Genomic DNA, 23,763 nt, shown 5'->3' on the forward strand with positions numbered 1-23,763 from the left:
CTGTCATCTGGCTCATTTCCTTCTTCTGATGCAGGCTCAGCACTCTGGGTGCTTCTCCCCTGGGGCTCAGTCCTCTCTGTCTGTCTCTCTCTATATATAACCCTCACCTGGCCAGGTGGGCCTTCACTGAAGCTGTCTCCTCCCTATGGGCTATACAACCCTCCACCCCCCCAAGCAAGCAGGGTTGACTGGAGAGAGTAGAGGTCCTAAATTCAATTAAATTCAATTCCCAACAACCAGATGAAGGCTCACAACTATCTGCAGTTACAGTGTGTACTCAGATACATAAATAAAGAAATCTTTTTTTTTTTAAGTAATTGTAAGAAGAAGAGAATTGTATGTAGGTCGATAATCCCAGCCACTTAGGAGGCACGCACAGAAAAGTATATCCTGGAGGCCTAAGTGAGAGAGAGAGAGAGAGAGAGAAAGAACAGGCTTAACTTGGCAGTGAGCTCTTCCTAGCCTGTACGAGGGTCCTGGGTTCAATCTCCAGTATCCAGGAGGAAGGGAGAGTTCTATGAATGAAACACAACTTGTAGTCTCTGACCGAGAAACCTCAAATTGGTTGGGTTTTCAAGTGGGCCAGCTGCCCATAACCTGCCCTATAAATAACGCTGACCTACTGAGGCATAAATATATCGCTTTAAAGAGGATTAAGAACCCATAGTGGGGAAGCATTGCTTGAGGTGTGTAACAATAGTAAGGGCTTATGGAGCTAAGCATGGAACAGGGCACCCCCTTCCCCCCCACCCCCCAGAGCCCTGGGGATTGCAGCAGCCAGCTGCACACGTGCACGCAGATGCTGAGCACACTGCCCCAGCCAGGCCTAGATGAAGCCTTGTTATCAGTTTGCACGCTGCTGTCCTGCCTTGCTGAGGCCCAAACGCGGTGATGTCCCCTCCCTCTGGGCTGTGCCAGCAGTGGGCCCACCAGAGCCATGTGTGTTCTGCGCTCCCTTTGTCATTGTTCATCCTTAGGATGCTTCTCCCAGTCAAGGAAAAGGAATTGAAAGAAGGGAGCAGGGAAGAAGGTTTGAATATACAGAAATGAGTTCTTCAAAGCTCTGTAAAAATAAAGTTAGGTTTTATATATGAGTATGTATATGTCCACGCCACTGCACGTGTGTGGAGGGCAGAGGACAACTTTCGGGAGTTCTTTCCTTCCACCAGGGGGTTCCGGGAATTGAACTCAGGCTACCGGGCTTGGTGGCAAGCACCTTTACCTGCTGAGCCATCCTGCTGACCCAACAGAGTAGGGGTTTCCTTATTTTGTTTTTAAGACAAGGTCTTACTTTGCAGCTGAGGCTGTGTGTGTGTGTGTGTGTGTGTGTGTGTGTGTATACAACTGAGTGCAGAGGTCAGAACAAACTGGTGTATTTCCAGTTTCAGGAAACACACTCAAGTCAGGTTGAAGTGGCCAGTGTCTTTACTTGCTGAGACACCTTCCTGCTCCCTGTCCCCCACCCATCGTTTGTCTTTTGAGGCAGGGTCTCTCGGTGCAGACCTGGCTGCCTTGGAACTCACTAAGATGGGATAGGCTGCCTCTGCCTCTCCTGTGCTGAGATTAAAGACATGCAAGACAATGCTCGGCTTACAGCCTCCTTTTGTGAGACAGTTAACTGTAGCTCAGGCTAACTCAGACATACAGCAGTCCTCTTGCCCCAACCTCTCCAGTGCTGGGTTTACAGGTATGAACCCCCCACACTTGGCTCAGAGCCCTTTTAGGTCCTAGGTTTGCCCCTGCCACTCACCTGAACTTAAAACCACCATTTCTTGGCCCCAGATTTATCTTTCAACTTAGTAAGAGCAGATCCAGTGTTTCAAGCCTCAGCTCTCTGTCCTACGAGTTAATGACGCATCTGCGGTCTTGTAAGGAGTAAATCAGATAGCATGTGTATGACACCCCCTGGGAGAGACACGGCACGCCGTAGTGTCTATTGTGGGCATGCTACACATGTTCCATCTGAAGCTAGCTTCCCAGCCATGCTCCAGGCTCGTCTCTCCCTGTCTTCTGGGTGGTTCTTAACACAGCATACAAACATTGAATCACTGCCCTGGAGGCACCGTTGCCATTGGATGTCTATGTGAGCTGCTTTATCTACACCTTAACAGGTAGGTGGTTCCCCACATCCCAGTCAAGCCTAATCCCTGCTGTGGCAGGGTTAGGTATTTTGTCAAGGCTAGCCTTGAACTGTTGACAATCCTCCTGCCTCAGCTTTTAACTATGGCTTGATTATCTGTCACTCCTTTTGAAAGGACAGAAATGTAGCACAGGACTAGCTTAATCTTAGCAGATCTGTAGGTAAACCAGAACTTTAAACAAACTCAGCATGATCATGATTAATATGGAAAAGTATGCCTCACACAAGAGAAACCAACCGCGCACTGGAGGACCACACCCTGACAAAACCACCTTACCTCCTACCTCCTCTCACAACAGGCTAAACCAGGAAAGCTTTATGGAGCCTGAAGGCTCACACCTGGCATCCCAGCTCTTCTGGGGGTGAGGCAGGACTACAAGTTCAAGGCCAGTCTGAGTTAATGGTGTGACCCTGTCTTTTTTTTTTTTTTTTTATCGAGACAGGTTTTCTCTGTGTAGCCTTGGCTGTCCTGGAACTCACTCTGTAGACCAGGCTGGCCTCGAACTCAGAAATCAGCCTGCCTCTACCTCCCGAGTGCTGGGATTAAAGGTGTGCGCCACCATGCCCGGGATGAGCCTGTCTTAAAGGGATGGTTTGGCAGGTGGGCTCATACTGCTGTCAGAGAACTGTCTTCTACTCCCAGCACCACACCAAGCAGTCCACACCAGCTTCAAGAGACATGACACCTTCGGCCTCATGCACATACCCATGCATAGATACAGAATTAAAAACAAACCTTTAGCCAGTGGTGGCGCACGCCTTTAATCCCAGCACTTGGGAGGCAGAGGCAGGCGAATTTCTGAGTTCGAGGCCAGCCTGGTCTACAGAGTGAGTTCCAGGACAGCCAGGGCTACACAGAGAAACCCTGTCTCGAAAAGGAAAAAACAAAAACAAACAAACCTTTAAGAGAGATAGGTTTTGCTGTGTGTGCAGTGATGTCTTTATCTGACAATGAGGTTTTAAAAATTCACTTGTACTCACAGTGTTCGGGCATGCACAGGCCACAGGACAACTTCGGGGTGGTCCTTTCTTCCCACTGTGTGGGTTCTGGGGGTGCACTCGTGTGTCTGGCTTTGTGAGAGCAGGCCACTGGCTTAAGTTTTCCCTGCATAAATGGCTAACCTAAGTATTTATCTGGAAACAACTGGGAATGGACGTCCATCCGCTGACGTGGTTTCTATCAGTCCCGGGTGGTGAGCCACTGACTTTATTGTTTATAAAAGAAAAAGCCCTCAAATCTTATGTGTGGGTCTAGCCATTCTAGAATCACACCTTTTAGATAAAAGTGAGTCAGACTGCTGCTTTGCTAGACCCAGCATTAGCCCTGCTCCTGTCTGACCAGCTAGGTCCTAATCTTTAGTGAGGCTCACTCCTGGGGTAAGTATGCTGAGACATACTTTGTGAATGACAGCCAACTCCTGAGCAAGAGGCTGCAGACAGAGCTGTGATTCTTCTCATGGTAATGACAGCCTAGCACATGAGCAGTATGCACTCAGAGCACTGACACCGATGTCAGGCCAGGCAAGTCTGTGTAGGGGACAGAGAAGTGAAGGAAACCACACAAGACACAGGCCTTCTCAGACTGTAAGAAACAGCGAGAAACCGAAGGGAAAACACTTACCTGAGCCCACAATCTGTGAAGCCGCTGCTTCTATTTAATCCCAGGGGTTCACCACGGTTCTCAGAGCAGAGCACTGAATCAAAGCTGGGTGGATGAATGAATTCACAGGACAGACAGATGATGCCTAAGTGCTTGGGAGCAGAGACCCACTGCAGTGGCCATGGGCAGTGGCCGCATGGGGCTCTGGGTTACAGGAGTTGTGTGTGTGTCACGGTGCACGGTCAGTTTCTGAAGCAGTGCTGACATCAGGCCATGTGCTGACCGTCACCCCTGGCAGTGTATGCTGGGTACACAGGGGCAAAGGCCACATTTGCAGCGCCCAGCGTTCATTTAACCACAGGTGTTTGGGGAACTTGAAAATACAAATGTGCCTGAGAAAGGCACCGCTCATTTTTTGTTGAATGAACAAGTCAACATTTGAAATGAGCACAAACCAGCCAGGCATGGTGGACACACTTTTAATCCAGCATTTGGGAGGCAGAGGCTGGTAGATCTCCATGAGTTCCAGAAATAAAAATGAATGGATGGATGGATAAATAAATAAGAACAAAATAGAATTAGCACAGGCTAACAAGAAGTCAGCAGCGCTACGCAAATGTTTTAATCTGGTTCTTTTGTTTGGGTTATGCAGAAGTTTGCTAACGTTTGTTCAAATGGGGACACAAGCATCCTCTGGTATAGAGAACAGATACAGTGGTGCCTGGCTGCCCAGGGGTGAGGCCCCAGCCGAGCAAGGGCAGGCGGCCCTGACTGCCCTCAGGGGGGCGCTCTCCATGGAACACATGCTCAGGCCCGATCCTGGCACAGCCGCCGTCCCGGCCCTGAGGCTTACGACTTGCTCTCTTCTTTCTCCTCGGGAGCTGTTTCCCACATCGGCTCCTTGATGTGTTCTGGCAACTGCTGTATCTGCGTCTACAACCAGAAACAAAGCAACCTGGACGCAGGGCTGACTTTGAAATGAACTCTGCCTAGGACCTGATCTACTGACCTGTCACACCCCCTGCTTCTCTCACCCCCTCACCTCAGAGGGCTTTCGAGGAGAGAAGGAGAATAAAGGCCAGTGTGTAAGCTGTCTGATCCCCAGTGACCTCCAAGTGAGACCATGTCCCCAAGTCTCAACAACTATTAGGGAGACTTCTAAGGTGGCTCAGTGAGAACTTGGGTGGTGAGGTGGGCTTACCTCTGTCCTCCACAGCCAGGACAAGCCTAGAGAGTAAAGAACCCAGCTAGTCCTCAGGAGGCAGGGATTCGAGCCATACCTTTGTCACTTCCATGGCCACCCCTTCAGGCAAGTTTCGCTGGATATATTCCAGGTAGACACTGGCTGTGCTTCCGGTCAAATGTTTTAACTAAAACAGAAAATGAACATGTCTCGCCACAGCACCAGATCACAGATCTCTGAGGTTCTTTTGTCCCTTCCAAGTGATGAAGCCTGTTCTTCTAAGAAATCTTACAGATTTTCCTTTTCAAATGTGCAGGAGGGCTGGAGAGATGGCTCCGTGGTTATGAGTCTTGGCTACTCCCGCAGAGGGAGTATTCAGTTCCTGGCACCCACACAATGCCTCACAACTGCCTCTAACTTCAATTCCAGTGCATCCAATTCCCTCTTCTGACCTCTACTGGTTGTAGGCATACATGTGGGGCAGGGTCCAACAAACTGCTCAGTGCCTCAGAGGTAAGGCCCGGCCCCTCACCCCTGACAGCCATGTGCTCACGCTACAGAGAGAGCTGGCCAACACAGCGGTCCTCCACATCCCCACATGGGTTGTGGCATGTGCCCCATCTATAACCACAAGTAAATACATGGTTTTTTGTCAAGACAGGGCTTCTCTGGGTAGCCCTGACTGTCATGGAACTTATTCTTTAGACCAGGCTGGCCTCAAACTCAAGAGATCCACCTGCCTCTGCCTTCTGACTGCTGGGATTAAAGACATCCCTCACTACTGCCCAACACAAATAAATAAATGTTAAAAAGTACAGATCCCAACTGAACTTGATGTGGGGTGTCGAGTTCAGCCAGCACACCCCATGCCTGTACCAGCTTTCCACATGCATGCACATGCTTGTCTTAGTGACAGCTGACAATTACTCTGAACTATTTCAAGCAAGCCACAAAATCTCATTTCACTTCCCACGGGTCTCAGGAAGTGGGATTATTCCCATTTTATAAATAATGAGATGGGCACATGTCACACAGGCAATAAGTACCAAGACCTGAAGTTCTGCACTGTCATTCTGACCCCAGAATGCAAACTTGAATAATGATAATGGTGACCCAGGTAGACGAATAAACAATCCACAGTCAATGTTTGCAAGCCCCATGCTGAGTATCACTGTGAGGGAAAATCCAGTCAGCTTGCGGACGTGATTGTCCACTCTGCTTTAAATTAAAAAGAAATATATATGCATATGGGTGTTTTGCCTGCAAGTATGTCTGTGCCCCACACTCAAGCATCTGGTGTTCTTGGCAGCCAGAGAAGACACTGGACCCCCTGGAGTTGGAGTTATGGATGATGGCTGAGCGCCAGCATGTGGGTACTGGGACTTGAACTCAGGTCCTCTGGAAGAGCAGCCAGTGCTTTAACCACTGACCCTCTCCTCTGGTCCTTTGCTTTGTCTGAGACAGGGTCACCATACATAGAGCCTTCTGCCCTTGTCTCCCGAGTGCTGGGATGACAGGTGTCCTCTATCACCTCTGCCTACAACTGTGCCATCTATATCTACTTTGCTTTTTATTTTTTTGAGACTCAGCCCGGAGTACTACTAAACTCACTCTGCCAAGGATGACCCTGAATCTCTGATCCTCCTGCCTCCACCTCCTAAGTGCTGGTGTAAGCCACTGTGCTTGCTTGGGTGAACTGCTGAAATATTCACTCGAACTTTTGAAATGTGAGCAACAGCCCCCTCAGTGCTGTTTCCTGTGCCATGCTGTCCATGCTGAGCTGTTTCCAAGCCCACACAGGTAAAGGATGGCTGTGCATCGGCTCTTCTTACTGGACAGCTTTCACAAGAATAAGAGCCTCCTTCTAGCCCCCTGGTAGGCATGGGTCGGCTGAATGGGAGCTGACTGGGCCCATGGTAGAGTGACGTCATGCTGCAAGCTAATGATGTTGGATGTTCCACAGATGTAGGACAGGCAGATGACACCCACCTCCAAACATCTGTAGAGTGTCCTCATCTCATACTGGACTCTGTGCTTCTTGAAGATGTGCACCGACTTGAGAAGAGTGAAGCGCTCTATTTTCCTTGGCGGCTCGTGTCTGAATTAGTGGAGAGAACTGATGCTCAGCGGGGCTCCACCTGAGTCACTATATGAAAGCATCCTAACACAGCTCCGCAGGTCAGACTCGCTCAATTACAGGCACTAACTGCCATTTAGTCATTTCCATGTGTCAAGCCTCATCTCTAACAGCTGCTTTCACAAAACTCAGGCCAACATAAATACTGTGGATAGCAAGAAGCACATTTTCCCACACCCAAACAAGCAGAGCCATGCAAGAATGTGCACACACACACACCTGACACCCTCCAGCCCCTCCCTCGTGTACCCATATGTCAGTTATAAAGACTAGCAATGGTGATGAACTTGAGAGTAATATCTGCTGTTGCAGGGTAATTTACGGATAGACTGGCAAAGCCTCGGATGAGTCCTGTTCAGCACAGGAGGAGTGGGCGGGTGCCACGAGGCAGTGACTTGGGTGCTGCATGAAGCTCCCACTGTGCAGCTTGCAGGGAGGTGGTGTTGCTCAGGGTGGCTGGACAGAGTGGTGGCGTTAGCCAATGGACCATCGTGTGCGAACAGTGCCTCAGAGCCTCCCTGTCTCACAGAGATCCCAGACAGGAGGCTTCCTGGGCTTGCTTACTTACTTATGTCAGTGCGATTTCTAGGAAGGGTTTCTTTATGTTTCTTGTTCTAGTACCTGACAATTCTAGCAGACAGGAAGTGACACTACTTGTCAGGATTACACAGGGCAGGTTTAACTCCCCCCACCCCGCCCCCCGAGATTCTCCTACTTTACAAGCTCAGACCTCCCTGGGATCCCAGGCAGCAGGCAGGTTCCTGCTCATCACACACGGCAGACACCAGGTCAGATTAGGAAAGGTCATACTCACACTTTAATAGAAAGGCCAAGTTCTTTAGCAGCGAGCATGGCAAAGTACTCATAACTGTCTAGCACAGCCTTGTCATGGGCTTTCACTAAGATGGACAGGCGTTTGTACAACGTGTCTGGCTCATCGGAAGTGGTTATCTAAGATAAAAAAGACAAAGTTTTGGTTTCGGTTCTTGTAATATTTACATCCAGCAAATTTAACATATTGTCGTTTGAATGACTTCAGAGTTCACTAATAAGTGAGAAAGCTGACAGGCTTGCCTCCCAGTGCCACACAGATCTGCAAATGACCTTCCATACCCACGAGAGTCTACTGAGGCTCACATAACCTTCAAGGTCACCAAAAAATCATGATGGAGGTTCCAACTCAATTATGACTGAGCCCCAGATTTCCAGCGAGCAGGGTCTCAGGGTCTGTTACCAAGTGGCCGAGCTAGAAGGCCAGAACTGAGAAGCTTGCACTGGTGGCTGCACAGTGACAACTGTGGGAGTCCCTGCTCCTTCGGGCACTCAGGTTTAAGGTAATATGCTTGTGCTAAAACTCTTGCATTTCTACAAGGAAAATCTATGAAGACACAAATTAAAGTGCTTATAAATCATTAAACACTGCTATACAACTGTTAAACACTGTAATTGTTATACAAAGCCCAGCTAGCTCTACTCATCCCTTTTATTAGGAATGTACTCATGTATGGTTGGCCTGTCTTCACACAGAAATTACTCATGTCTAATTAAAACATTATGACACTGGCTGGACCTCCACACCAATGCTAAAGGCCTTAGAAATAATGGGCTTGGCATGTCTGACTTCTTCCACGAAGAATTATCTTCATCTCATTCACCATTAGGCTGGGAAAGCTTACTACTAACCCAGTGAGTCAGGGGAAGGTACTTCACCCCTGAGAAGAGAGCCACTTAGTAACCCGGAAGACAGACATCTGCTCTCAATTACACCAAATAAGATGGTTGGAAAGACAGGACTGACCGATCTTTACATCAGAGTTGGGACACAGAGAGGATGCCGGGCCTACAGGGTGTTCTATTCCATCTTGTAGGGCTTGCTTACTTATTTAAACTTTTGTGGTGTTTAGGGAGTGCTAGGTAAAAACTCTACTGAGCTAGCCTTAAGATCCTCCATTAGGTTTAAAGTTATTGTGAATTTGCAACAAATCTTAAAAGATTTCTGAAGATGTCTTCTGAGATCACTATCATTTTAGCTTGGAATAGACATCTATCACAAGGTCTGATTTCCTAGAAGTCCTTAAGTGGCCAGAATAAGTAGTAAAGAGACTGTGTGTGTGTGTGTGTACACATACATGTGCATGCACCATAGAATGCGGGTGAGTCTGAGGACAACTTCTCTGCTTCTACAATGTGGGTTCTGGGACATGACCTCAGGCCGGGTACCTGCTGAGCCACCTTTCTGGTTATCTATCTTACTATTAAGAATGGATCATTTTAATTGTGTTTGTCCATATGCGTGCTATGGCATACACAAGGAGGTCAGAGGACACTGTGTTTACCATGTGGGTCCTGAGGACTGAAGCCAGGATGGCAGCCTTGGTGCTACCTGCTGAGCCATCTCACTGGCCAGACCATATGTTATGAAACAGGGTCTCACCCTGAGCCCAGAGCTTGAGGATAGACTAGGCTAGACTAGGCTTGCAAACTAAAATGAGAAATGGAAAGATTTAGAATTTTTACAACTTTATTAAGAACTGGGAGCGGTGACCTGTAAGCTTCTCACTTAACATAAGGCAGGAGGCTTAGGAGTTCCAGGTCGTCCTTGGCTATATAGCTAGTTAGAGGCTAGCCTGGGCTAGACAGCATCTTGTCTTAAACTCTACAAGGCCACACAGCTACTTGTGTATTCACCATTTTTGTGCCAATGACCTGCTTCAATGTGAACCAAGAAATGCACAAGCCCAGGCTCAAAATCCACATGGAAAGGCTTGAAAGCCACAGAAAGGTGTGTGTGTGTGTGTCTGTGTGTGTTGGTGTGTGTCTGTGTGTCTGTATCAAGGATTCAGCACTACTAAATATCACACTCCTGAATTATGCTGTGCTAAGAGGAAGAGACTGTTCAGTCCTACATTTATCTAGGGCAATTAATGATTTTATTTAGGACTTTCTTGGATAACATGAAAATTACCCCAGGATCTCCCAGGGACATCACAGTCTGCACTGTGGACTTGCTGGTATTCTATGAAAAAGACGTGTGTGTTTGGGAAATAAGCCTGAGTGAAATAACGAGGAGAAGAGTGACATTATTAATGTAATCCCTGTTGTTGTTGTTTGAGATGGGTTGCATGTCACCTAGGCAGGCCTTGAACCTGCTATGTAAATGAGGATCTCCTACCTCCAGCTCCTAAGTGCTGGAGTCACAGGCCTTCCATGCCCTGCCCTGCGCAATGGGGGTACCTACCGTAGGTCTGGTCACATCCTTTGGGACGTCCACATGCAGGTTTGACAGTGGCACCCACTTCATACTGGCACTGCTGAGTGGGGGAAAAGAAGGCTCAGTCCCTGCACAGGGCTCTGGATTCTAGCGTGCTTAAGCAAATGCAGTTGTATACTCACAGCGCGAGGCCACCAGCTCTGGTTGTCCTGTTCTGAGAACCAGTTATAGAGGAATTCCCCAATTCCTAAGAAGGACGGAGGGGACAGGTGTCAGAAGTAAAGTCAGTTCCCAGAGCACAAGTCAGAAGTACGTGGTGCCCAGGAAGGTCTCAATGCCTCACAGGAAGACACTGGGCGTCAAAAACAAAGTGCTGGGCGGTGGTGGCACATGTCACCTTAATCCCAGCACTCAGGAGGCAGAGGCAGAGGCAGAGGCAGCGAATCTCAGTTCGAGGCCAGCCTGGTCTATATAGTGAGTTCCAGGACAGCCAGGACTACACAGGAAAACCCTGTCTTGAAAAACCACAAAGAAAATGAACGAACGAACAAACAAACACACACAAAGTGGAGTGACCTAGGAGCCTGGGTCAGTTCTCAGCACCCACACCAACTGTAACTCCAGTTCCAGAGTGTCTGGTACCCTCTGTCCTCCATGGGCGCCCACATGCATGTGGTGCACAGGATACTGACGTAGATACACACAAAGACACAGAAATTAAAAACAAAACCAGAACCAACTTAGCTAGGCACACTGGCACATGCCTTTGATCTGAGCACTTTGGAGGCGGAGTAGGAAGAGTGACAAGTTCAAGGGCAGCCAGATGTACAGAGGATTTGTTTGTTCCAGAAACAAAACAGAGAACAAAAGTCTTTTAAAATTACATGTGTACATGAGTGACTCTTTGCTTGGCATAAGCACCTTGCTTGTAAATTACCTAAAATACAGCACACACCACGTCCATACCCATCATTAACTACCACACCACAAGCTGCCCTAACACAGCACTGCACAAACCCTTTAAGTGAGCGCCCCCTAGTGGAAAGGAGGCAAATGGTACTGTTCAGATCTCATGGTTTCTTAGCCACCCAGTAATACTTTAAACGGATTGAAAAGTGTGACCTTGAAAGCAGCAAATTAAAATCTTTAAAAATACAACACAGGCGGAAATAACAGGGAGACACAAGTAAAGGAATTCAAACAACTAGTGGGTGCATTTAAAACAGCCTGTCCTTGCTGTAGTGGCGAATGACTGCCTTTAACCCCAGCATTGTGAGGCAGGAGGACCTGTGACCCTGGGGCCAGCTTGCTCTACCCAGCAAGTTCCAGGACAGCCAGGATTCCAATAGAGAACTTGTCTCCAAAGTAAAACCCCAACCAGTCTTGCTTCTGCTTCCTTGCTCTTATGCTGCGCACCAGTCTTCAGCCTTCCTTGGCTTACAAACAAGGACACCAGGCTCAGTGCAGAGTATGCGTGGTCACCCACACACTCAGACAGTAAGCTCTCCTACCTCTGTGACCCGGATGCTAAGATGCATGGCGCTTCCCAGTCACATTATTTCTCTGAAATAGCTTTCACTCCTGGGGTGGGGGTTGCATGAGGCACTACCTGGCCTCCAACTGGAGAGATGGGGAGGCCTTGAGCGCCCACTATGTCTGTCTGCCTTCACCTCCCGAGTGCTGGCTGTGAACCACCGTGTGCAGCTTTGTTTTTTAAGGCCTTGGACATGCACAGATCTGGCTGGAAAAATAAAATTTTTCCCACAAGTGCAAACAACTCTGTCTCAAGCATTCTAATTTTTAAAAACGTCTACATCTGTGTTTCTACATGCATGTACCTGTATGTACAAGAGTGTGGAGGCTAGAAGCTGTTGGGTGTCATTAAGGAAGGATCTCATTGGCCCCAAGTCTCAACTTTTCTTGGCTAGTCTCGAAGGCCAAAAGCTTCAGTGGACCCCCCTGTGACCCCTGGAGCCTCCCCCTTGACAGCCTGGTGCTGGCACCTGAACCCCAGACCTCACGGTTGTGCAGCAAGTGCTCTTAACTACTGCAGCCCCAGCCCCTCAATATTATGGTTGTACCACCTAGTAAAAGATGGCATGCGCAAACTAACGAGAGAAAAGCTGCCTTTGCTGGAAGGCTGCGTCCCAGGTTTACTCTTCATCAAACTTGCTTCTGCTTTGGAAAGCAGGCTTTCTAAAGTGTTAACTAACCTGGGACGATATCGAGGCTGGAGTGATGGCAACCCTAGCAGACGACAGAAGGCTACGAATGGGCTTCAGTGGCAGAACCTTTGTCTGGTGTGAGCAAGGCCCTGGGTTCAATCTGTATTATGAAAAGCAAACCTTTTTCTTTTCTTTTTGAGACACAAGTTCACGGAACTCACTCTGGTTTTGAACTCTATATGGAGCTGAAAGTGATTTGGAACCTTTGATTTTTTTTTTTTTTTTTTTTTTTTGCCGAGACAGGGTTTCTCTGTGTAGCCCCTGCTGTCCTGGAACTCACTTTGTAGACCAGGTTGGCCTCGAACTCAGAAATCCGCCTGTCTCTGCCTCCCGAGTGCTGGGATTAAAGGTGTGCGCCTCTTGCTTTGGCCTCTCAAGGGCTGGTATTACAGGTGTGGGCCACCACCTCTGGGTTACACGCTGCTGTGGGGACGACAGAGTCGACTTTAGACATTAAGCCCTCGAGCAACCAAGCTACAGTCTCAGCTCTTCCTTTTTTAAAATCCGTTTATTTGGGAGGGACAGGGTCTCAATACGCAGGCCAGGTTTTACAAGTAATGCTATCTCAGTGTCAGCCATCTGATCCAGTTCTGAGCATTATTTTCAAAACTACTAAATGACCATTGAGAAGAGTCACAAAGGTTTCAAGACCAAAGTTTGGTTTTTTTGTTTTTAATTTAAATTATTTTTTGTGACAGGATCTCAATACATAGCCTGGCTGTCTTCGAACCCAGAAGTTCGTCCGACTGCCTCCTTTCCCCAGTGTTGTGATTCAAGGCATGCGAACGCCAGGCAAGTTTTCCTTTTTCAAAAGACCCTCTCGAGGGAGATCTGACCCATTCCCCTGACCTGGGGACCCTCGGGTCACCTCCTCAGCTCTGGAGGCGAGCAGGGCGTACCAATAGGGCTGCACCGGGGCTTTATGTGACCCAGCGTTTGCTGGCTCGGCTCCTAAGTATCCGAGACCAGCGTTGTCGTCTCTGAGCTCACGGTTTCCATGACCCTCTCTACCGTGGAGGGAGGGCTCTGAACGCGTTTTCCTCATCCTTCCCGCTCTGACGTCTTACGGTTCTCGCTCCCGTCTTGCCAATTTATGTTGGGTTCCTCGAGAGAAAAAACTGCCCTTTTCTTGTCACTTTCTAATAACTTCCTCCAAAGGAGGACGACTCCGTACGGGCCGGGCAGAGAGTGGCAGCGAGACTCGGCGACGACGGCGCCGTTGGCAGCCGGGACCCCACGCCCACCCCTTTACCTGCTGCAGGCGCCGGCACAGAGCCACACACGCTACGCGCGCCGCCATCTTGGTGCCCTGATCTCCCAGGACCGCTTCCGGGGTCACAGCATTGTTCGCGAACCATAGAGTTCGAAAAGGAAAGAGTGTCTCCTGTGTTCCGGCACTGAAATAACCATAGAGACGGTGCACCTTGAATTTTTTTTTTTTTAATTCTTATTTTAAAATTTCTACTTTCTTATTTATTTACTTATTTATTATTCACTCATTCATTTAAGGTTTTGAGTGGATGCGTCGCTTCCGCCGTCTGGATAAACTCCCAGGTTCTATCTATTCGCTGTCTATCCTAAGATCTTATTTGTCTTGGGTGGTTCTGTTTGCTTAGAGACAAAACAGAAATATTTGGGAAGGAAGTTGCTGCTGCTACTGAGTCCAAATTCTAGCATTTTATCTTATTGCAAAAGGCGTTTCATTCTTAAACTTTGTTCACACCATCGGAATGCCATGCTTGTTAATGGATTTTTCAAAATTGTGTTTTTCAAAATGCCTTCCCATGCAATTTAGCATAATGGAAGCTCCACACTTAGGCGCTCTGGTTTCTATTAAGGTGGGTGACTTGATCAAATTTCTTCCGTACTTTGAACCCTTTTTTTTTTTTCCTTTCCATTTGCCAAGTAGAGATGATAACAAATTATACTTGCAGTAGAGGATTAAATGAGATTAAAATGCTACATGATAAATGTCATCCTGAATTTGTGACATCTCTTCTACATCCTGGGCCTTAAGAGGTTGTTGGGAAAATGAATAAGGGTCAACTTAATGCGAATGAAACAAAGTATATGTCTTAGTAAGAGTTTCTATTGCTGGTACAAAACAACATGATCAAAAAGCAAGCTGGGGAGAAAAGGGTTTATTTGGTTTGCACTTCCAGATCACAGTCCATCACTGGAGGAAGCCAGGACAGGAACTCAAGCAGAGCTGGAATCTGGAGGCAGGAGCTGATGCAGAGGCCATGGAGGGGTCCTGCTTACTGGCTTGCTTCCCGTGGCTTGCTCAATCTGCTTTCTAATAGAACCCAGAACTACCAACCCAGGAATGGCAGCACCCACAGTAGGCTGGGCCCTCCCCCACAGATCAGCAATTGTGAAAATGCCTTACAGTTGGATCGTATGGAGATATGTCTTCAACTGAGGCTCCTTCCTCTCCAGTGACTCCAGCTTGGGTCAAGTTGACACACAAAACTAGCCAATACTGTATCTCCATAAAGCATCATGCCAATGTAAAGCTGGGTCTCCCACAAGCAGGCATTAATTCTTATTTGGCAGGCCAGAGAACTAAGCAAAGGGTAGAATGTCCAGATGGCACAACTGATGAGAGATATATGAGTATGGACCACTTTCCTGCCCCTCAGGCTGGCCTATATGTGACCTCTATATGGAAACAGAATCTTCACTAGTGTGTGGCTGGACTTGGCTATGCCCTACCTGCACAGGCAACCCAGAAGCGTCCTCAGAATTAGCTCTCTCTAAATTGTGACATTCAGGGTGGTCCCTCTCAGCTAGTGATCTGTTCTGACAGTACCCCAACCTTCATCTCTTTGCTACCCCTAGACTTTGCATCCATCTCTCCGTGTGGTACCTTCATGATGGCTCCTCACCCAGCCTCCAGTCCTTCTGGGTGGTCTCAGCTCAGGGAGTCTACTACACCCCTAACTAGGGAATGACTCTCACTTAGGATACCTAATCTTATACTCACAGAAGTAATTGTATCATAATTTTAAGGTGAGGTTCAGAGCCAAGTTGACTTGGCCTACGTCATCTGTTGAGGTCCAGCTGAACACGTAGCCACCTTCACAATCCTAGTTCAAGGACTGTGCTACTCTTTTTTTTTTTTTTTTTTTTTTTTGGTTTTTCGAGACAGGGTTTCTCTGTATGGCCCTGGCTGTCCTGGAACTCACTTTGTAGACCAGGCTGGCCTCGAACTCAGAAATCCGCCTGCCTCTGCCTCCCGAGTGCTGGGATTAAAGGCGTGCGCCACCACGCCCGGCCCTGTGCTACTCTTATAGTGGGCTGGTTCTGTCTATGATGATGTTCAGTGTTGATGTCTCTTTTGGATGAGAAGACTTTAGGTACCCTCCTGCCCACCCCACTTCACAGAGAAAGTTTGATTGACTTGGTTTTATGATTTGGCAGCATGATCTGCTAATTGGAACCAGAGAGGTGTGCTCTAAGCAGCCTTCACTACTAGATGTCCTCTCCTTGGAGGCCCTGGTCTTTGTTTCCATGGATTCTCTCAGCTGAGATTCAGATCTTCCAGGGCTGCTTGTGGCCACCAAAGCTGTGTTTGCATCATTAGATTTCTCCACGTCTTATGCTTCAATGTGGTACTTTTCTGAGAACCCCTCGTTTTCCTCTCTTAAGTTATGAGTCATAAAACTACATTTCAGTGTAATGCCTGAGTGGCAAGTGCAGAAGTTAGGGTCTTAGTTAAGATTTCTATTACCATGATCAAAGCAACTTTGGGGGGAAAAAAGAGTTTATTTGGCTTACACTTGCATATTACTGTTCATCATCAAAGGAAGTCAGGGCAGGAACTCAAGCAGGAAGAACCTGGAGGTAGGAGTTGATGCAGATGCTATGATGCCCTGATGGGATGCGAGCTTACGGGCTTGTTCTTCAGCCTGCTTTCTTATAGAACCCAGGACCACTAACCAGCACAGGGGTGGCCCCACCCACAATGGGCTGGGCCCCCATTGCTCACTAATCAAGAACGTGTCTGATAGGCTATTTTTCTTAATCTTATGGAGGCATTTTCTTAATTGAGGGTCCCTCTTCTCAGATGACAGTTGTGTTAGTTAGGGTTCTTTAGAGTCCCAGAACTTATGGAATGCCTCTCTATATTAAGGGAATATATTGTAATGACTTACAGTCTGCTGTCCATCTAACCCAGCAAGGGGCAAGTGTGCATAGAAAGTCCAAGAATCTAGTAGCTGCTCAGTCCCACGGGGCTAGTTATTTCAGCTGGTCTTCTGTATAAGCTGGGGTCCTGAAGAAATAGGTTCCAGCATCGGTGCTGGCAAGAAAGTGCAAGCAGGAGAAGAGTGAGCCTTCCTTCTTCCGTTGTCTGTATGTAGGCCCCCAGCAGCAGATCTGGCCCAGATTAAAGGTGTGCGCACCACCACGCCTGGACCTAAGCTGTTCTTTATTTGGAACTTGCTCTGTCCCAGGCTGGCCTTGGACTCAGAAATCTGCTTGCCTCTGTCTCTTGGGATCAAAGGCATGTACTACCTTGCCAGGGCCTAAGGCTTTCATGGCCACTAGACCTCAAGATCTCCATGTCAAGATCTGGGTCAGAAGCCTGTGTCTTCCAGCCTCAATATCTGGCTCACAGGTGTGTCCTCCATCATTTCTGGATTGTAGTTAAGTTGACAACCAGGAATAGCCGTAACAATGGTAGCTTGTGTCAAGTCGACATAAAGCTATCCAGCACACACTCTAAAGGAAAAAAGGCAGGTTTTTGCCAGCAGTAGAGTTGGGGTGATAGAGGTCAGCTACTTTCATATTCTGTGTCATACACACAGAATATGTGTACTTCATGTTGCAAAAAGGAGTCAGCACATACATGACATTCTAAGCTTAGCACATACGCAATGGGCGTGGCCACATGCGCTGTGGGCGTGGTTTACTTGTTCCGAAGTAAGCCCTCCTCCCAGCCCTAGTGACACCAGCAGACACTAACTAGATTGTTTCCCCGCCCCCAGCATATTTTATTTATTAATTTCATGTGTATGTGTGGAAATCAGAGGACAGAAAACATTTAGAAGTGGTTCTCTCCTTTTGCCACGTGGGTCCTGGGGAATTAAACTCAGGTCTCCTTTACCTTTGAGTCATCTTGGTGGGCTCTACACTCAGGGTTTTGAGAAGTGTCTGGGGCCAAAGATCCATGGAAAGAGGAAGGAATGCCCAGGATGATAACAAGAGAGGCATAGACACCCCAAGTCTCAGAGACCTGGCTGGTCACTTGCCCAAAGTAGGGGTGGAGGGCTGACCTCCGCATGACAGACAGCCTATGTCCTCCTATATGGTCTGGTAAGAGATGAAGCTTAGCTTAGTTTTTTAGACCGTTAGCCCCCAGGCTCTTCCATTTGCCAGCTCTCTAAGTGAAGCATGGCTTTAAAGACCCGATTCCTGTCTCTGCTTGTTGGTTTCTTTAGGCTTCAGGCAGCAGGTGAGTCTGGGAACTCCAGGAATAGACAAGAACCTTGGAGCACGCTGTGTGGCACCAGCAATGTTCTGACCCTGTTGTCATGGTCCCCTTTACCCACAGCCTGAAACTTTCAAATATCTGACCCCACTGAGAGGAGCGGGTCTCTGCATTAGGCCCAGAGAACAGGTAGAAGTCAGTCGAGGTTGAATCCTATTCTGTACGGATTCTTAGAACTCACTTTGTACACCAGACTGACCTTGAACTCACAGAGATCCTCCTGCCTCTGTGTCCCAAGTGCTAGGATCAACGTATATGTCACCAGGCCTGGCTTCAGTTGTTGTTTTTAAAGAGAGACGTCTTTAAAAGATTTGTTTTCTCTTCTAATGGATGCATGCGTGTGTGTGTGTGTGTGTGCGTGTGCGTGCGTGTGTATGCGTGTGTAAGTATGTATTCACTGTGTGTGTCCTGAGTGTCATGTAGAGGTCAGAGTATTACTCTCTGAAGTTGGTTCTCTCCTCCTACTTTGTAGGATCCAACTCAGGCCTGGCATCTGTCTGTCTGCTGAGCCATTTTACTATCTGTTTTGTGATAGAGTCTTGTGTAGCTCAGCTGGCCTAGAACTTGCTGTGTAGCCAAGGTTGGTCTTGAACTCCTGACCCTAAGGCTTCCACTGCCCAGGCACTGGGATCATAGGCAAGCACCATCATGCCTGACTTTGCATAAAGGAAGCAATTTACCCCTCTATAGCTTTTTTTTTTTTGTTAAGAATTATTAATTTCATTTCCCCCAAATCTTCTTTTACAGTTCTTTTATGTAGAGGTATTTGTGATTCACAGATCCCTTCCACATCTCTTAGAGATGTATTGTTCAGTTTTTGTTTTTGTTTCTTTTTTGGTTTTTCAAGACAGGGTTTCTCTGTGTAGCCCTGGCTGTCCTGGAACTCACTCTGTAGACCAGGCTGGCCTCGAACTCAGAAACCCACCTGCTTCTGCCACCCAAGTGCTGGGATTAAAGGTGTGCACCACCACTGCCCAGCCATTGTTAAGTTTCTTTTTTTTTTCTTTTTTAAAATTTATTTATTTATTATATGTAAGTACACTGTAGCTGTCTTCAGATACCCCAGAAGAGGGCATCAGATCTCATTACGGATGGTTGTGAGCCATCATGTGGTTGCTGGGATTTGAACTTGAGACCTTCAGAAGAGCAGTCGGAGCTCTTAACCACTGAGCCATCTCTCCAGCCCACATTGTTCAGTTTCTTAAAACGCCTTCCGAATTATGTTTTGATTAAAAACCCATCCAGTTTCCCAGAATGTGCCTCTCAGCTGACTGGCTGTACCTGGGACAGACAGACTTGCAGAATTCAGGATTCGACTTTCATTCTCAAAAGAATGCGTGCTTCCTTCCATAGAGTGGACCTAGGGGAACAGAGAGGCCTTAACCGATGACTGCAGAGTCTGCTGTGCATTAAAGATTACCCCAGAGGTGTATGGGGAGATGTTCTTGGTATTAATAAGGTCTAAATTTTGCTCTTTAGATGGCAAAGCAGTCCAGGCCCCGATCTACTCCTGTTCAGTATCCAGTTCTTCAGTGAAGCATTCGGCATAGCAGTCACTGAATACGTGCATTACAGTATTGACAGTGTAGGGTGGCTCATGAGGACTGAATGAATGAAGGACTGAATGAAGGACTGACTGAATGGGTGCAGTGGTGCCCCTTTTAGGGGTCTGGAATTGTGGCCCCTAAAAGCTGACTCAGTTTACAACCCTGGCTGTATGTGCACCGCATCTTGGGTTGCTATGTTGATAGAGGATGACCTGAAGGAACAATTAAAATCAAAGTCAGATGATCAAGGTGCGGAAGGAGACAGCCTCACTCAGGATAGATGGTATAAAACATAAAATTCCAAATTTCTTCCCAAATTTATTTGTGACTTCTAAAAAGTAAGTGCAAATAAATTTTAGACATTCGTATTAAAATGCAAATAAATCAGGCTCAACACAGCCGCTGTGGAGGACTTACGGTAAGATTTCTTTTGCTGGGGTTGGGGGCGGTGAAGGGTCCCACTGTGTAGCCCTGGCTGACCTGGACTTTGCTTTGTAGACCAGCGGGCCTTAAGGTCTAAGAGCTCTGCCTGTCTCTGCTTCCCAAGGGCTGGGACCAGAGACTTCTGGGGTGGCACAGTCTGGGGAAGGAGGAACACTTTAACGGCAATAGGATCTGACCAGCAGGTCTAAACCCACTGTCCACAGAACAGGTGAGATATCGGAGTTAGCATTGACCATGCCACCAGGTCGAAAGGACTGAGAGAGAACCATAAAGGTGACGGTTTATTTCAGGACAGTTAACGAAACACCGACTCCACAGTGTATTGGACTATTACACTTCTAGTGGAGGACTGGCCACCCGTGGGAACCAGCGGTTTTTCAGAAGGCTGATTGGCTGGACTGTCCTTAATATTCTCCCGTTCTCATCTGCAAAAGTCTTGTGATCATTCAAACAACAACAACAACAACAACAACAAACCAAATCCAAAACAGCATGACACAGGACATTTTGGGATGGGAGTCAGCCTAGGATGCCCCAGATCATCACCATCATCATCACCATCATCATCACCATCATCATCATCTTAATTTAAGGAATGCACCTCTAAAGGACAGGTCTACAAAACATCTTTATTCATTTGTTACATGTGGTGTTTAAATAGAATGTTGCTTTCCAGCTTCAAACTTTTTTTTTCTTTTTTTTTTTAAAACCCCTGGAAAATAAGACGTTTGATTCACCTTAACAAAAAACTGATCTAGGAAGAAACATTTTTTAGCAAAATGTTATTATAAAATTCACTAGAAAATACTGTCCTTTTCTCTTTTCTTTTCTTTTTTCTTTTTTTGCCAAAATGTTACATAAAATCCTTATTAAAAATACACGCATTAAAAATACATGAGTAGACTCCACACAGCACTTGCCGGTGCAGAGGGAGGGAGCCGCATTCCGGAAACGTACAGTTAAGCATATTAGAAACGACGATGCTAACTTAGAATAGTGCAAATCTGAGTCACATCCTGATCTGAAGGCATGCAGTCACTGGCCGAGAACACGGCCGAACCAAAGCACAGCAGGAAGCAGGCACAGCCACTATGTAAAAACGTTTTCCTTTTTATTACATTAATTTTTTTCAAAAATACTTTTCTTTACAATAGAACTCCTAGAAAATATTTACAACCTTCCTCTAATAAAATATAACAGCAGTTAAATATATTTGAAAATAAGATGGGTTTTTTTTTCCATAAAATATATCTGTTAACTTTTTATATACAGGCTTTCTCAAAGGAAATCTAAATCCATTACTGAAAAACCATCGCATCAGTGGGAGCCGTGTGAAGACATTAACCATTAGGAAGAAAAGTTCTTTGGGGCCTGGGAGGAGGGGCAGCTGAAACACAACACGTACATGCAGGTAAAATCATTTCAGGAAAAAAAAAAGTGCAATATTTTAATCGGAAGTCAATTAAACTTTAAGCTGATAGGAAATACAAACACAGGTATCTGAACTGTCTCATTAAGGAGGAGTTCTTTGGTTATTTCAAGTCAAAATATTCCTTATGCTATTCTGCATGACAAATCAAAATGAACTGTGCCTTGGATATCGGCGGTGGCAGATCAGCTCGTTTCTAAGGTTTCAAACTGGGCAAATCCCCAAGCAGGAGGAGGACACCAGCTTCCTTCCTCAAGCTCTCTGGGCATTTGCTCTTTTCTGTAGCTAAGCAGACGCCACAACAGACAGGGCCTTGGGGTCTGATGAGGAGAGGCCACTGGAATGGTTTTAAAGGAAGCTCATGCAAGATGCCCAGGGAGTTCTTAAAGCAACGCTGCTGAGATCTCACACAGGCTACTACGACAAGCCTCTGAAACAACAGCGAGGAAAATATACCCCCCACCCCACCTAGGAAGGACCTCAAGAGAGTTGTAAAAACAGTGACGGACAGGAAAAGAATCTTGGTAAAGAGTCTCCTGTTTGTGGCTTTCCTGAGGCTCAGAAGCCACTGCCTGAGTGGGGGCTGTGGTGGGCCACGGTGCCCTGGCCCCGAGTATGTGCCAAATGGTTTTGTAGAATCCAATGTGAAGGGTGTCCAACCCTACTCCTCCACTAGGATTGCTCGCTAATGCCACGCTGATCACGGGCCAGCACAGAGCCCGGCATGATAGCTATGCTTACACAGAGCTGGGGAGCTAGTCTACTCAAGGAGGGTTAAGACCTGAAGACACCTGGAGGCCACAGGCCATGATCACAGAAGGGAGGCTGACAGGCGCCCCACTGTGCCAGGGGCAGTGGTCCAGTCTGACTGTGCACTAGCAGTGGGAGGGGGGTCAGCCTAACTGACAGGGAAAGCTTAGGCAATGACAGTTTTGTGGGATTGCAGGTTTATTGCCTTCAAGTACAAATGGCGCCCCCTGCTGTCGGGGACAGAGCAAAGCCATGTAGCTTAGAGAAGTCTGGAATCGCTTTGGTAAGTGACTTGGAACAAATACATTCATTGTTTGAATGCGAGCACTGTAGCAAACTTGAGTCTGGACACATTTGTGTTGGCTTTCAAAGCACTTTCCATCTGTATGTGTTAAGAAAAACCCTATCTCTCTGTAGCTAACATCTAGGCAAAGCTCAGACCAGCACACACATTAGAGCAAGTCAAGAGTGAAAGAGGTTTCACAGTACGTTCAAGTGGTGCAAAATAAGTTCAGAACTCCACTGGCCACGGACCATGTTTAAAACAGAGAGGGGGAGGGGGAGAGAGAGAGAGAGAGAGAGAGAGAGAGAGAGAGAGAGAGAGAAATTCTTCTGATTTGAGAGCAAGAACTCTTGCAGGTCAGAACAGAATAAAATAATTCTTTGTGGGAAAACATGGCCTAAAGTCCCAGAATGAATGGGATAACCTGCTACCTACCTACCTACCTACCTACCTACCTACACACACACACACACACACACACACACACACACACACACAGAGCAAGAAGTTTGGAGATAAAGGCATCCAGGGTGGCTGACATCTGAAAGCAACACGAAGGAGAAGGCTCACCGCAAGGGAAGCAGCCTCGTGAGAACATAGCCCAGATGAGACACCTCTTAAAGATAGTTGTGCCAATTTTTTTTATTCCCCCCAACCCCCAACAAAAACAATGTAAAAGAAGGTAAAAGAGAAAGAAGTGGATTTTTCCCCCTCCCTTAACCTGAAGAAAAGGACCGCTTTTTAAACAGGTAGTTTAAAAGGGTTTCCAAAGGAGCAGGAAGTCCAGGTTCTAGGGGCGACAGAGGTGGAGGCCGTGGCTTCTGTGTCTCTAGGTGATGAACGGGAGGCTTTAGAGTTCTGTATCACCCTGAAGCAAAACCGAATCTTGGTCGTCCAAAAGAAGATCCGTGCCTACCACCTCGGCCTCGTCCATGACGCCTAACTGCTGGACCACATCGTCATCCAGGATGTCCACATCCTTGACTGGCTTCATCAGACTCAGTTGGTCCAGGGGCAGCAGCTCGGGCGCCCCCACCGGCCCCGTAGTCCTCTCGATGGTGGCTGCCATTTCTGCTGCGAAGGCTGCCTTCTGAGCCTTCTGCCTCTGCTGCTCCTCTTGCTGCCGGTGGGTTTTCATGTGCGCATTCCGGCTTTTGATCTTAAAGAAGACCCTGAAAAGGAGGGAGAGAGCAGCCTGTAAAACCTCTGGGCCGACCTTGGTTCCTAGAGATACAGATGCCCCTTGCCCACATGTTCCTGCATGTGCTTCGGGACTGTGGCATACAGGTCTGGTCTGGGGTGGCTTCTTCCTGCTGTGAC

The 23,763-nt window shown here is 47.4% G+C and overlaps 2 protein-coding genes and 1 long non-coding RNA gene across 4 annotated transcripts in view; all 3 read right to left on the reverse strand.

Annotated features, from left to right (window-relative positions):
* Nucleotides 1-4,205: 4,205 nt before the first annotated feature.
* Nucleotides 4,206-13,814, reverse strand: Mrps10 (mitochondrial ribosomal protein S10). Of its 2 annotated transcripts, none has more exons than XM_021149213.3 (7): nucleotides 13,749-13,814; nucleotides 10,454-10,518; nucleotides 10,299-10,368; nucleotides 7,875-8,011; nucleotides 6,913-7,021; nucleotides 5,021-5,110; nucleotides 4,206-4,673 (listed from the first exon to the last, which is right to left on the reverse strand). In XM_021149213.3, exons 1-7 carry the CDS (start codon nucleotides 13,794-13,796, stop codon nucleotides 4,590-4,592), a joined length of 603 nt encoding a protein of 200 aa, XP_021004872.1. In that variant the 5' UTR covers nucleotides 13,797-13,814; the 3' UTR covers nucleotides 4,206-4,589. The 2 variants fall into 2 exon arrangements, with proteins under 2 accessions (XP_021004872.1, XP_021004871.1); XM_021149212.3 differs by having other exon boundaries at nucleotides 10,299-10,371.
* LOC147000406 (uncharacterized) lies at nucleotides 12,701-13,742 on the reverse strand. The gene is made up of 2 exons (XR_015045843.1): nucleotides 13,396-13,742; nucleotides 12,701-12,919 (listed from the first exon to the last, which is right to left on the reverse strand). It is a non-coding gene; the product is annotated as an uncharacterized LOC147000406 (long non-coding RNA).
* A 6,832-nt stretch (nucleotides 13,815-20,646) lies between the features above and the next one.
* Nucleotides 20,647-23,763, reverse strand: part of Trerf1 (transcriptional regulating factor 1) — a 232,506-nt gene continuing 229,389 nt past the window's right edge. Inside the window, exon 18 of the mRNA XM_029471314.2 lies at nucleotides 20,647-23,615. Coding sequence (XP_029327174.1) covers nucleotides 23,294-23,615 — 322 coding nt within the window. The 3' untranslated portion in view covers nucleotides 20,647-23,293. The remainder of the gene's footprint in view (nucleotides 23,616-23,763) is intronic.

The sequence above is a fragment of the Mus caroli genome, unplaced genomic scaffold (assembly GCF_978045245.1).
Source record: "Mus caroli unplaced genomic scaffold, Mus_caroli_1 scaffold_18, whole genome shotgun sequence".
NCBI lineage: Eukaryota > Metazoa > Chordata > Mammalia > Rodentia > Muridae > Mus > Mus caroli.

Excerpts from the sequence above, each read along its gene's own strand:
- Mrps10 (XM_021149212.3), bottom strand. The coding sequence starts at position 13,796 with ATGGCGGCGCGCGTAGCGTGTGTGGCTCTGTGCCGGCGCCTGCAGCAG. Across the intron at positions 10,519-13,748 it reads TGTGCCGGCGCCTGCAGCAG|GAATTGGGGAATTCCTCTAT; the intron begins GTAAAGGGGTGG and ends CGTCCTTCTTAG. Across the intron at positions 5,111-6,912 it reads CACTCTACAGATGTTTGGAG|TTAAAACATTTGACCGGAAG; the intron begins GTGGGTGTCATC and ends TTTCTGTTTTAG.